This window comes from Trachurus japonicus, chromosome 15 (genome assembly GCF_045865225.1).
Source record: "Trachurus japonicus isolate A0001 chromosome 15, Traja_1.0".
NCBI classification, from domain to species: domain Eukaryota; kingdom Metazoa; phylum Chordata; class Actinopteri; order Carangiformes; family Carangidae; genus Trachurus; species Trachurus japonicus.
This window is the reverse complement of record NC_140921.1, coordinates 13256040-13269635: the sequence shown is the minus strand read 5'-3', so window position 1 is coordinate 13269635 and position 13596 is coordinate 13256040. Positions and strand designations below refer to the sequence as shown.

General features: G+C 42.1%; 1 protein-coding gene across 50 annotated transcripts in view; it reads right to left on the bottom strand.

Annotated features, from left to right (window-relative positions):
• Nucleotides 1-13596, bottom strand: part of LOC146973306 (ankyrin-3-like) — a 121228-nt gene that overhangs the window by 19454 nt on the left and 88178 nt on the right. For 22 of the 50 annotated variants that reach the window (XM_085799720.1, XM_085799707.1, XM_085799723.1 and 19 more), the window contains 14 exons: nucleotides 11115-11217; nucleotides 10199-10249; nucleotides 9314-9423; nucleotides 8496-8528; nucleotides 7339-7563; nucleotides 7015-7169; nucleotides 6534-6745; nucleotides 6050-6257; nucleotides 5574-5670; nucleotides 3534-3762; nucleotides 3313-3438; nucleotides 2666-2785; nucleotides 2085-2111; nucleotides 486-567 (listed from right to left, as the gene is read on the bottom strand). In XM_085799720.1, the coding sequence (XP_085655846.1) occupies nucleotides 486-567; nucleotides 2085-2111; nucleotides 2666-2785; nucleotides 3313-3438; nucleotides 3534-3762; nucleotides 5574-5670; nucleotides 6050-6257; nucleotides 6534-6745; nucleotides 7015-7169; nucleotides 7339-7563; nucleotides 8496-8528; nucleotides 9314-9423; nucleotides 10199-10249; nucleotides 11115-11217 (1778 nt within the window). The remainder of the gene's footprint in view (nucleotides 1-485; nucleotides 568-2084; nucleotides 2112-2665; nucleotides 2786-3312; nucleotides 3439-3533; nucleotides 3763-5573; nucleotides 5671-6049; nucleotides 6258-6533; nucleotides 6746-7014; nucleotides 7170-7338; nucleotides 7564-8495; nucleotides 8529-9313; nucleotides 9424-10198; nucleotides 10250-11114; nucleotides 11218-13596) is intronic. The other 28 variants (XM_085799701.1, XM_085799703.1, XM_085799712.1 and 25 more) reach the window with 8 other exon arrangements.

Sequence of the window (13596 nt, the reverse complement as noted above, 5' to 3'; positions counted from 1 at the left end):
AATACCAAAGCACCCACTCTAATATATTCTTAATGTAGGGCCAATCAAGTTACTATAAAGTGCAACCTGTTACCACATTAATATACACAGCCGCACACAGTCTTAAAGCCAATAAGAGTGAAATGGCCACTAAAAGAATGAGAACAATTCAAAAAAATATTTTTATTCAACATGAATTGAAACATTTTTTGTTCAAATGATAAATGAACAGACACACATTGATTCCCAGTGTTTTCACAAATGTAAAAATAATTTAACAGTAACACTTTTTTGTCAACATGGGGTGGGTAAGCAAAGCATAACACACAGTAAACCATGCAGATGTTTGATGAATGACAAATGATCAGAGAGTATGTGTAGGGTGGAGTGAATAAATGATTGATGTAAAATCTCATTCTATTCTAAGGGTATATGAAAAAAGGGACCTTTAGAGACTACAGCTAAATCAACAAAAAATTTCATGAAAGTAAAAATGGAAAACTCACTCGCTGCAGGGTCGGTCAAATAGCTGTAGCGCTTACGCAAAGCTAAGGAGGCAAAGGTATGACGTCGTTCTGGCTTTTCAGTCTGAAACAAACAAAAAAGAACAAAAGATGCTTTAACATAAAATATGGTGAAATGTAGCTCTAATCTATCAGATTTAGGTCTAAATAATGATGTTAGGTTGTAACCTTAGATATTGCATTGAAGGGATGGTGGCCTGTTTTTAGTGCATCAGTACATGCTGTTAGTGCTGCCACAAGGAGGCGCTGCAGATGCACTGAAGGGTCTCCTCTAGAGATTAATGGACCATTTCTTTACGTCTATTCACTCACTGCATTTCTCAATGTCACTGCAATGAAATCACTACTACAAGCAATATGAGTGTTGTATGCAGTAAGCATTAAAAATTTTACTTCTACTCAGGTATACTTGCTAATTAAGCTTTTTTTTTGTTAACATATCAGATCATCATCAGTTATGGTGACATGGTGCACCTTTTTAGAATTACAATAATAGCAGCAGTTGGATCAATTTCAATTTTGGCACAGTGACAAATATTCAGTCCCATCTGCAGGAATTACAGTATGTTCATATTGGACAATTCTGGATTTTGTGCCCTTTCTGTAACAAGGCGAAGGTAATGATGTAGATTGTAGGTTGGCATGATGAATGTACAGTAGCTCTACTGAGTCTCTCTAATACCAGTAGTTTGTGTGCTTTGTGTTTGCCCCTTCCAGATGATCATTTTGATTTTTTTTTTTTAAAACTCTGACTGACTACAGTCTTTTGGAAACCTTAACCATGCCATTTTCCTAACTGTAGTTACATTGTGTGGTTATGGTTGGAATAGTTTTTGTGTTGGCACCGAACATTAAAAAGTCTGCCATTGAACAAAATCTGGATTTAATAATCTGGCTGCAGGATTGTCCAATGTCAACATTCGGTCTGGTGAGTGAATTCATTTATGTAGCAAGAATGTAACACACATAATCACTACTACTTTTAATGTAAATGGTCAAACATTAAAAAACAGCCTTATCTCCCTTTGAGAAAACTCTTGTAAATGTGTTGGCATGCAGCTCAGAGTGTTAGTATTCTCTGTAACACACAAGCCAAGGACATGGGTGAAGAAAGGAAACCCCAGGAACAACGACTAAGTGGACAAATGATAAGCGTTAGGGTTTCATCTGTAGCTTACAAGAGATACCATAGTCCTGTATGAAACGCTCAAGTTAATAGAAAGGATGGAGATATGGTGAATTCCTGTTGAATATGTATGTGAAGGAAGATAGAGATGAAAAACAAGCCGAGGTGTGGCACAGTAATTGGCTCCACTGGACTTGGGATGAAGACAACAATAAATAAATCCTTGCTGATTAAAACAATTGCCATTTCCACTCATGCACCACATGGGGTCACTTCAGCAATGACGTAGCTGTCTAAAAAAAAAACGTGCAGTCAGAAGCATCTTTCACTCGCAGGTGCTGTACGGAGACAAAATATTTGCAACGCGCATATTTACGCCAGCGTCTGCAGTAAAGCCAACAGAAAAGGACAACAAAGAAGAAGCAGTTCCATGTGATGATGAAGAATCTGTTTACCTCATCATCAGGATCAGACTCCATATCCTGTGGTATTCCAAGATGCATTGCAGGAGAGGAGAGAGATGACACAATGGAGAGCAGGGAAGTTATAGTGAGCGGGGAGGTGGAAATAAAATTCAGGGGATGAAAATGGAGCAGCAAAAACAACAAAAGGCATCAGAAATAATCTATGAGATTAATTTAAAAAAAAAGGAAAAAAGAGCAAAATAACAAGAGCAAAAGCAAAAATAATTACAGTTTCTTGTGATCAATCAACACCACAACAAACAAATGATAAGTGTTTTTTTTTTTGTTTTTTTTGCATAATTCTTTTGTACCCACGGTGAGCCAGGCAATACAACGAAGCACGATGTGCATGTGTGGCTGTATGTGTACGATGTGGGGTCTTATGACTGGCACAGGCTTTAACACTAATAAAAGACACAAGCAGCAGGCAGTCACTTCTAGACCAAATGAACTCGAGAGTGGCTCCTCTTGATGTCAGGGCAACACTGCTCCCTGTCTCTCTCGATGTAATTTACATGTGGATGACATGACGTGACCTGTAAGGATGGACTGTTGAAACATGGAGAGCCTACCTTCTTGTGGGTTGGCAGTGTGATATTCAAATTGCATATGGCAGTCTGTGGAAGGCCCTTGGTTTTTGGCTCTCTCAGGAAGGAGAGGCGGCCACATGGCTCCTGGCCCAAGTCTCTGACCTGTAGAAGATAGCCAAAACATCACGAGTTGACAGTACAAACAATTTCAAACGACCCTGCAGAGTAAAATCTGTTGCCAAAAACCCACTAGTAGTGGAAAATTTTATTTTTTTCTACATCAACCTATTGCACTTAAAAAGGAAAATGTTTCAGAAAATATAAAGATTTAACAGGTATAATGTGTTTCATCTGTCAGTTGGTATGCACATTAAAAGGATAAGGACAAAAATAACAGGAGAGGAAAAAAAGACACAAAATTAACAACTTGTACTTGTGCTCTGTGGGAAACTTTCACTTGGTTCTACAGTGTGACACTGTGTCATTTCAATTTCACTGGAACAATGCATTAGTCATGGCAAAAATAAAACTGTTATTGTTATAAATGTGAGCTAATTAGGAAAGGATGATCATTTCTGACATAATCTGATAAGCAAGGCACATTTACAAATTAGGTCAGAACATGGACAGTCGATGCTTTTAGAGGAAGAGAGAGAAGAGGGTGATGAGCGGAGAGAAAAATGCTATACCTTCACATTGAAAGGAAGTCTGTTTTCCTTGAAGGAGTAGAAGTTAAAAACCAACTGCTGGCCACTTTTGGTGAGAGGGGACAAGTTGCCATAGCAGTCCACATGGATGGGCTTGCCTTCGAGAACCTAGAGAAGTTCATGGACCAGAAATGTAGTATGCAAATGAGGGTTGGTGAAACTGATATTGTATTGCATTTCAGTAACATGTAACTCAAGCCAACCTCAATATCCTTGCTCCGGGCCACTTCCTCAAAGTTCTCCTGCTGCTCCAGGGTTTTGTCCACCTTATCGTCCGTCATGCAGAAGCAGCGCAGCCGAGCCTCGATAGCGTCGTTCATCTTGGCGAACACCACAAACTTGGCCAGGTACGGCACGCAGATCAGCTCCCGGTATAACTGAGACGCTAGACTCACCGTCTCAGGAATCTGGTGACAGTCTGCGAGCCAGAACCTGAGAGAGGAGAGGAGAGGAGAGGAGAGGAAAGGAAAAGGAGATGAGTATTTGTTACTCTGCACTGCACAATTATGGCTTTTTTCTATCAAACCTTTCATGGGGCTGCAACACTGCTTTAAGTGCAATAAGCAATAATTTAAATAGTAGATTAAACCAGCTGGCTCGTGTTTCTGAAGGGTGAACTCAGACACATGACAGCTGTGTAATAATTAACAAAGGCTGCTCTGTTAATATCGAGCTGCATACACTGCACATGATCCCAATCTAGTTTAGATGATTCTAGGAGAATCCCAGGCAGAGGTCACATTAGCAGTCTTATAACCAGCCATGCTTCAGCAATATATTGCTGATGTGACATTGTGCCACTCTGGTTAATGTGTATGGAGCAGAGAAAAATGTACAGTTCAATACTAAAGAGAGAATAAAGGAGAAAAACAAATCTACTGTCACATGTTTTAATCAACTCGACAAACTGGTTAAAGTCAGCCAATAACACTTTAGAGTCAGACAAGAGGGGAACTTGCTTTCCTTATGTGTGGAGTGAGAGTCAGACGAATGGGGATAAAAAATGCTGAAGTCAGAGGAACGAACGGCTGCTCAGAGAGGAAGTCTGAGGATTCAAGGAGCAGATTTTCCCTCGTGATAGATTTCAGGATTCCCTGCCAACTCCCTGCTGCTTTGTGCTTCTGCACCGCACCTGCCGAGATGTCTTCCAGCAGTGATAAGTCGTAGGGGCAGGACTGCAGCTAACTATTTTTTTTTCTTCAGTTGATTAATGTGTCCATTATTTTCTCAATTCATCCCCAGGTCCATAAAAATGACAGAAAAGAATTTATGAGATGTAAGACTAATAAAACTCAATTGACTTTATTGATTATGAAAAAAGGTGAAGATGAATTTTCTTTTGATCAACAACCACAGTTCTCATTATTTCTAACTATTGAAAACTGTTCTTCTGCATAAGCCACAAGTAAAAAATCAGAGAAACAAGACTGAGACTTTGCAGCAATGAGTTAGATAGATCTCTACAGTAACTCATTAATATGTCACTTCATACTTTATGCAAAAAGTCTCTAAGTATTCCAGCTTTGAAAAAATGGCCGTAATGTGTTTGTTCCTTAACATAATCATCAACCTGAATATAATTGAACCATAACCCTTTTTTAATCAATCACTTAATTGTTAAACCTATATAAAAATGCCCACAATGACTTTCCAGGGTCAACAGTCTTCGTTAAAAACAAGAAACAACAGAAAAATGTTTATATTCATGAAATATTTTTAATAGTTGAAAAACATTGATGATTATTGATTAATGGCTAACTGATTGATTGACAGTTTCAGCACTACTATACTGTGTGCATTTAGTCACCTATTTTGCTTCAGGATAGACAGTTAGCTAAAAGATTTGTAAATAAAACGTTGCATATTTACATACACTTAGCCTGTGGTCTGTTTCCTATATAGCAGTGGTTCCCAACCTTTTTTGGCTCGTGACCCCATTTTGACATGACAAATTTCTGGCTACCCCGTCAGTCAGATGCAATTAGATATTTTTATATGCTGCATTTTATTTGAACTCGATTTATATCCAAGAAAGTAAAAGTATATAATACATTTGTTTAACATTGTCATAATTTTAAAAAGAATAATTAGTTGAAAAAAAAAATTTTTATCAGTAATTTTTTTAATCATTACTAGACATTTCAGGCGACCCCATTTGAATTCCAGGCGACTCAAAGGTTGAAAAACACTGCTATATAGTGTGTTTGTTCAAGGTGTATATTATGCACATGTGTGTGTCTCACCTGGCCGACACATTTGTGGTGAAGGAGACACAGTCAGTTACAAAGGACAGTGGTGTGGTCCCTGTGATGTCCTCCCACTGGGCAGGGGACGTCCCTCCTGTGTGAGACCAGACAACAGATGAGCTCACTCACTGCCTGTCCAGCCGAGCCAGTGTTTTAGCTTTAGTTTCATAATCCGCATCCTTTTATCTTCTCAGCTCTTCATCTTCCCTCTATCGACCAGTGGCCTTTGACATCAAAGTATTCCTGATGTGCCCACGACTTTTGGAAACATAGTGATTCTGAGTCACTGACTGACTAGACTGTTTCATGTATAATAAATGGATGAACAGCTACATCTGTCACAAATAACATTCATCAGCATCTAAGCACACAGCGACTGTCAAATGAAACTCGAAGCTGGACCTGCATAGGAAATTTAATTGGTGGCACCCCGACAGTTTTTTCATGCTCCAGTGAACTGCAGGTCGACTTGCCTGTGATGCTGCACAGCAGACGTAGGCAGGGTGCAGAGTCGCCTCTGTGGCCGCTGGGATGACCTTCAGCCGATCTGGGAGGGACAGGGATGGTCATTGTGATCGGCTTGTGGAACTTCCTCCTCCTGGGCTCCACGGTGACGATGGGGCTGAAGGTGGCTCTGTTGCCGAGGACGGCCCTCACCATGTCGTCAGGCACAGGCTGAGCCTAAATGGGACAAGAGGGTGACAAAAATGTGTCAGAGAGCAATGGTGCAGAATTAGTGTTTGTTCGTTATACTTTGAGAAGAAGCTCGCTTTAAACAGTTCCTGCAGTTTCTCTTAAAATAATAAGGCCAGGCGTGTCAGGCGGAATCAAATATTCAACCAAAAAAATAGGTCAGGTATTAATAAATAATACGCCTGTGGACAGTATTTGCAACGAAAAAAGAGCAAAGTCATGAAATAGATTCAATTTGAGCTGATCAAAGGAGTCTCTCTGTACCTGCAGGCCAACACGAATCCTCTTGGTGAGAGCGCCCTGTGGGAACGACGCCTGGACCATGGGAACCGTGCTGCTGGACAGCATGCCCCCATCGGGGCCCATGTGGTTCGACTCCTGCTTTATCCGCGACACAACAGCGAAATACTGCGGAAAATCTCTGGTGACAATGCGGCAAATGCGCTTCTTCTCCAACTCAACAGGGCTGTCCAGCTCTGTGACAGAAAATAGTCCTTTAAGTTTGGCATTAAATGCATTTAAATTATACCAGTGCCCAATGGCATTATGGTCAGTGAAACTAAACAGGCTATACACCGTGAAATAAAGAGTTCTTTTAAAAACCCTTCTGGCGTGATTATCTAGGTCACCATCTGAGATGGCCTTGGGTTATGTGGTATAGGTTTATCTAACTGTTTCAGTAATACCATGGACCAACAAACTGTCTAAGTCTTACTGATTGAAGTTGGGGCTGTGCTGCCTTTACCTTCGTCCATCCCACTGAGCAGGTCAAAGAGGTCTTCTGGTCTGGCGTCAGACTGGTGCTCCTTCCACGTATCGCCGTTGTCACTCCTCAACACGATCAGCTCCCTCTCTTTCCCCCGCATTGAACCAAAATGAGGGATCTCCACGATCACAGGGCTGCAAGAGAAAAGACAGCACAATAAACCAGTCAGAAGAGCTGAGAGTCATGATCCTTTAAGTAGATATTGAATGCACCCTTTGATTTGTAAGCGGCCGTAAAACAGCGATGCATCAACACAGCACAGAAAGAGAGAGAAAAGAGAAGAGTGGTAGCTAAGCAACCTACCCGAGGAACTGAGCCCCGGCTGGACCGACCTCCACCAGCCGGCTGACCAGCCCCTCTCCCTCCACCATGGGCGGCGGGTAGGCCAGCTTGTGCCTCTTGGCCAGGCGACAGGTGATGCGTGTGGGCGCCGTGCACTTCCTGGGAGGGATGATGATGCGCATGCCGTTGTGGCGGCTGCCTCGCATGGAGCCACCGCGGGCGTCCACCATGAAGCTGACCAAGAACCTGCGCGATGAAAACGAACAACGTTAGAGAGTGGGGAAGGAAAACCATGACAGAGAGAGAAAGATAGACAGAAGCCATACCACGGACACAAGTGAGGAGGACGATTCCCATGCTGTGATCACCGTACACCCAAACAAAGTAAGGAAAGGAGAAAAAAATAATAAAACCAGAGAGAGAGAGAAGAAAACGCAGAATGATAGGAAGAAGAAAAAAAAAAGGTGCTTTGAGGTCTGAAAATTGGACGTTCTCACCTTCATCTGCCTCGGTTCAGAACATTAAAGACAGTCAGAAACTAAACAGGGTGCTACTGCTAATGAAGAAAGCTGCAGAAAGTTTAGTTTCTAGTTCTGAGGCCAAAAGGTGAGACGACTGTCAAAGTTCCAGTTCCTCTAAAGCAGCACTCAGTGATCAAATATTTAACACCTGCACAGATGCTTCACCAAGATAGGGTTAATGTGATTAATATGTAATGTGTCCTTTTCTTCAAATAAAGGGCATGTTTTTGGCATCCCATTAGTATAACCACTGACACATTAAAGGGTGAGGATGAAGTGGGGGGGTGCTCTTCTTTCCACTACACCTGTTGTGTGTTATGTACCGTTCAGTTGGTTTTTCTCTATACTGTAAATAAACAGCAGTGTCCCTGCAAGGTTTAATTCTTAATGTGCACTGTGAGAAAGAAACTGTGTGTGAGAGAGAGGGAGAGAGGGAGGGAGATGGCACGTCAAAACTCCAAAACACGTCGACTAATACACTTCTAACGTCTAGGCAGTGCAAATGAAACACCAGACCACACGGATGAGACGAGCAGAGACTGGAGGAGGCTAAGAGGAGGAGAGACAGTGGCGAGGGGTGAAGGGAGACAGAGGTGGAGGAAGTGAGTGACATCACTGCGGCATCATGGGGGTGAAAGCAGCGAACTCAGTCATCACCTGGAGTCATACTGAGGGAGCGGGGAGGAGAAGCTGCAAAATAAACACAATGGAGACAATGCAGGAGGCAAACCCCCAGAACCTAGATTTAGTATCAGTTTCACAACCACTGTTTGGATCTGTAAAAAAAAAAAAATGACTGAAGATGAAAGGAGGGTTAAAAATAAAGGTAAACAGAAAGAAACCATAAGAGACACTGAGGACAAAATGACAATGAACAAAATAATATATAAATAGACGAGACAAACACACAAAGCGTAAGAATGAGTCAAAAATAGAAAAAGGACACGACAGATCCCCGTACTTCGTTTCCGAGAATGACAGCAAAGTTAAGTTTCGTGCGAAAGATGGCCCCATTTATTCAGATCAGACTTAATATTTTATAACGTCATATATTCAAAGTATGTGAATGACATAAGAGCAAAATCTTATCAGCTTTTCCAAATGACACACACACAAGCCACTGTGTCGTGAGCTCACACACAGCCTGTGCTTTGTTTCTGGACCATGTCACTTTCTCTCTAGACTCATGGTATGACACCAGCACTTTAGAGGATGAACTGTGTTATTTTGTTGCTGTAATGTAACGTGTACAGTGTCAGCACTGCGGCGATCCCACAGCCCTGCACCATGTCTGCATTGCTTTTGCAGGGTTCGTTGAATATTGACTCTTAGGGAGAACAAAAGACAGTACAACAAGATTTGTGCAGTAAGCATATAAAATGTGCGACTTCTGCAGTAGTATATAGAAGTGTATGTGTGTAAATGCTGGTAAACATATCTCAACGGACCAGGTGGGACATTACGGTTGTTCTTACCCAGAGTGGATGGGGCTGGACACAGTGTTGTGGCTGTGTTCCATGGTGTCTGGAGTCCAGCTGTAGCGTCGCATACACTCCGAGCTGTAGTCTCTTGTCACAGCCAGATGCTGGAAGAAGACAGCGGCGAGAAGAGGTACACGAAGAGGAGATAAGACAGAGGAAGAGGAGATTTAATACCGAGGGAGAGGCAGATAAGAGTCCGAGGTGGAAGGTGAAGGAGGCGTGAGAAGGACAAGGAGAATAGAAAGGAAAAAGGTCGAATGGAGGAGATAATCGAGTGAACACACGGGTGAGTATAGAAACGAGAAAATAGAGGATGAAAGGAATGAGGTACACAAAGAAGACAAGAGAGCTAATTATTAATCATGGACATAAAACGTAACTTTGACCTTATTTTCTATTTTTTTCATAGCCTTCAACACATGCATGGTTTATAACTGCCTGGTAATATTTACAGCTTCCTGACTGACTCATCTTCAAACAGCATTTATCACTGTTACCTACAGTCTCAACAAAATCAGGATGAAAAGGCATGAAAAAATAACACAGTAAATGTGCTACTCTAACTTTGAAACGTGCAAATACATTGTGCAACAATCACAACGCTTACGAAAACTAGAAACTGGAAATCTGACTTATTAAATTATACAAGTGAACACTGAGTCATGGGAACTTATGTTCACTAAATTTAGCATGGGAACGACCATTCACTACTAGACACAGACCACCAGCAATGAATGAGATGAAAATGGCACAGACCCAAAACAAACACATTATGTACAAAGTGACCCAAACTGAAGAGAAATGGGAGCTGAACCACTGTGATGGGAAAAAACAAATCAAAACTGACGAATGAGTCAGACGTTCATGAAGACTTTATACCTTATTCAGTGGATCAACCAAGTAGGAAATGTCTTTACAGACACTCTGAAGCTTAGGGGAGAAAAGAGACGGTTCGAAAGTCACATTTTGATTCACTAAAGGTTCAATTTCAGTCAAAAAAAAAGGAGAAGCAGAGTCTAATCTGTGTGAAGATGAGCTGGTACTACGAATTCAGTCATCTAAATCCAGGCAATCCCCATAGTACGCCAGCACTGAAAAGTATCACCTTGGATATAGTTTCAGGTAGATACAATATGATATCAATTTAATGGAACTCTGCAGGATCAGACAAAGGAGAAGTAGTCGAATACAGTGCATATTTTGACCAAGTATAGTTTGAGATCTTGGGTGATGTCGTCTTTGGAGTTGTAGCTTATATCATATGAATTTAATATTGTTTACAGAGTAAGAGGTTACAGTTTCTGCTTTTGCTCCTGACCATCAAAACACGGCGCCCTGGACAGGCAGGAGGGTGAACTGTGCAGAGTACTGCAGTTTTCCACCAGAAAGCAAAGGGGGCCTCCCAAAGCCCTTAGGTTTGAATAAACTCTTGGTCGAGATGCCGTACAGTTACACTCACCCTCAGCAGTTTAGCAAAAGCAAGCAAGGCATCAATGCTGCTTCTGCTATGACCTTTGTGCTAGACAAGTAAAGCCTCCCTGCACTTTGCTTTAAATCCACTCAGCCTGTGTTTCTTACCAGGCGACTGACAGAGAGGAGGACAAAAGCGTAAAAGAAAATAAGATCCAGGAACCAGGAGGAAAGGTTAACGCTCGAAAAAACAGACGGATAAAGATTCCAAGGAAAGAAAAGGTGAACATACGCCGAGATTAAGAGAGAAAAGTTGGGTATAGAGGGTAAAAATAGTAAAGAAAAGACAGGAAAGATGATGAGGATAACAAGAAATTGATCTTACTGTGTCCTTCGTTGGCGCCAGAATCTCCTCAATCATCATGCTGTCTCGTGCGAACGAGCTCCGGTTGAGAGTGTTCGACCTATCCGAACTGAAGGAGCGGAGGCTACATGTTACCACGCAACCCAGCGCGGGCAACAACAAATGACGGGCAGGGGACCACAACATAAAACAAAAAGCAAGGAATCCATTATTACATGCAACCTCCAGGGAATCAGGTTTTCTTTTTTCACTTATTGGACAGAGAGAGTCCAGAAGAACTACAGCATATGGAAAATAGAGAGGAATGGTGGAGACTGCAGTCCAACAGGGATAAGATACTGCAGCAGCAGGTTATTCAGAGATGGAAATGAGTGAGGTCAGTTTGTTTGCATTAAGAGATAGTCGGAAAGAGGAAGAGGAGAGGCGGGTAGACTGTGAGGAAACACAGACAGCTGCTGTGTTCACTTCTATATAAAAGGTGTGGTTGGTGGAACATAGATACTAAGTTAACTAAGTGTATCTAAATGATGAGGCATGGCAGATTAGTGTGGACTGTACAGACGGTTTGCAGTACACCTGACTGACAGGTGAGACAAGTCTCGTATACATGACAGTGAGAGAATTAAGACGGTTAGATCCGACTCTGGCTCAAAGAGTAACAAACGCTCTGTTCTAAGATTAGCAGGTGACCCAGACCTGTTTCACAGCAGCCAAATACAAAAAGGGAAGCTGCTCTTTTCTATCAGTCCTGCTGCAGTCTGTTTTATGGCTGTGTGTGTGTGTCTGTGTGTGTGTGTGTGTGGAGACGTGTGTCTGTCTATTTTTGCAGCCTCTCAGACTCGATGCGATGCCGTAGATTCCTTTTCTTTTTTTTGTCCTGTTTGGCACAGAGGGGCTAAAATGTCTGTGTGACGGCACAGTCACTGTCCAGTCTGTGCGTTTGTGTGTCTGTGTGTGTGTGTGTGTGTGTGTGTGTGTATAGACGGGTAAATAACATATATGATGAGTGTGCATATGTGTGTGTGTTTGTGCACTGTACCGAGGCTGGCGAAATAACACAATCCCAGCGACAAAATAAACAACTCTGCGCTTTATTTTGTCAGAATGTGTGTACTGTACGTGTGTATTGATGTGTCGTGTGTGTGTGTGTGTGTGTGTGAGACAGAGAGAGAGTGCAGAGGGGTGGGGTGGAGGGGAGCGGGCGAGAGAGAGAAGGGGGAGAAAATGCAGAGCTCAGCGTGTTTGAGTGGGCACACTATTCAGCACAGAGAGAAGCCCTTTATTCAGCACCGCCTGCCTATCCCACCATCGAAGTTACTAAGCAACTCTGTACGGCCTGAATGGACTCGCTGGCATGCCCCCCCCCCCTCACCCTACCCTTCTCACCCTCACCCCCTCACCCGCTCCCCTCTGCTCTCACCAGGATACTGTTTGTTCTTCACAGACTCTTCTCTCTTTCTCATTCTGTCCATCCCCCTCTCCTCCATAAACATCCGTGCTTTTCCATTTCCTTCTTCCTTCCTGTTCTCTTTACTGTCCGTCATTTTTTAATTTATTTTTTTGTCATGGCACCTAGCACATTTCTACTTCTACTCTTCATGATGCTATCCCATCATCTCTACCCAAATTAACTCTCATCCTATAACCCACTCAACTGAACACTTTCTTTCACTTTCTCTCTACCTTGCTGCTTTCCTTTCGTCACCCTCCTCCCTCTATCCACGCCAACTCATTCACCTTTCCACTGATCAATCACTCTGCCTCGATACACTTTCAATTCTCCAAAACAACTTGTTTTTGTGCTTTTATATGCCTCATCTCCATGTAAAGCCCCATGTTTCTTTCTTTTTTTTTTCAAGAAGACACCTGTGTTGCCTCAAAGAGACAACTGTTTGAGTCATTGTGTGTCCATGTGAGTGTGCGACGTGCATGAAATGTGTCTGTATATGTGGCCAAGTGTCTGTCTTTGATGTATGTGGAGGATTTCTAGACGCAAAAAAATTCCCAAGCAGTCTCAGGCCATGAAGTTTCCATCTCTGCAAACCATGATTTAAAATCCAGAATCATCCAGGATAAAACTGGGACATCTCCAATTACTGACATGTAAATAGGATGAATAAAAAGATGGATTGTGATATTGTTTTTTTTAATCCCTGGAAGTTACACTTGACGGCACGACAAAAAAAATAAATACATAAAATAAAGTTCCATTAAGGAACAAGCCACATCAAAAAGTTAGGGAATTATTTTCTCATTCTCAGCAACACTGTCTCTTTCCCACACCTGCAGTAAGAAATAAATACATTTTCTTTCACTTCGCAGTTATGATGACTTTTGTTAGATGGGTGGGAAACTAAGGCGAATGGTGGAAAACAGCTAAAAATGGATCTTAACACAACATCACGTTACAGCACCAGAGTGACAAATCCGCTACCACAGACAGAGACACAGCAACAGTGGGTGACTGTGGATGTACGATGGATGACTTGTGGTTTGGGTTAGA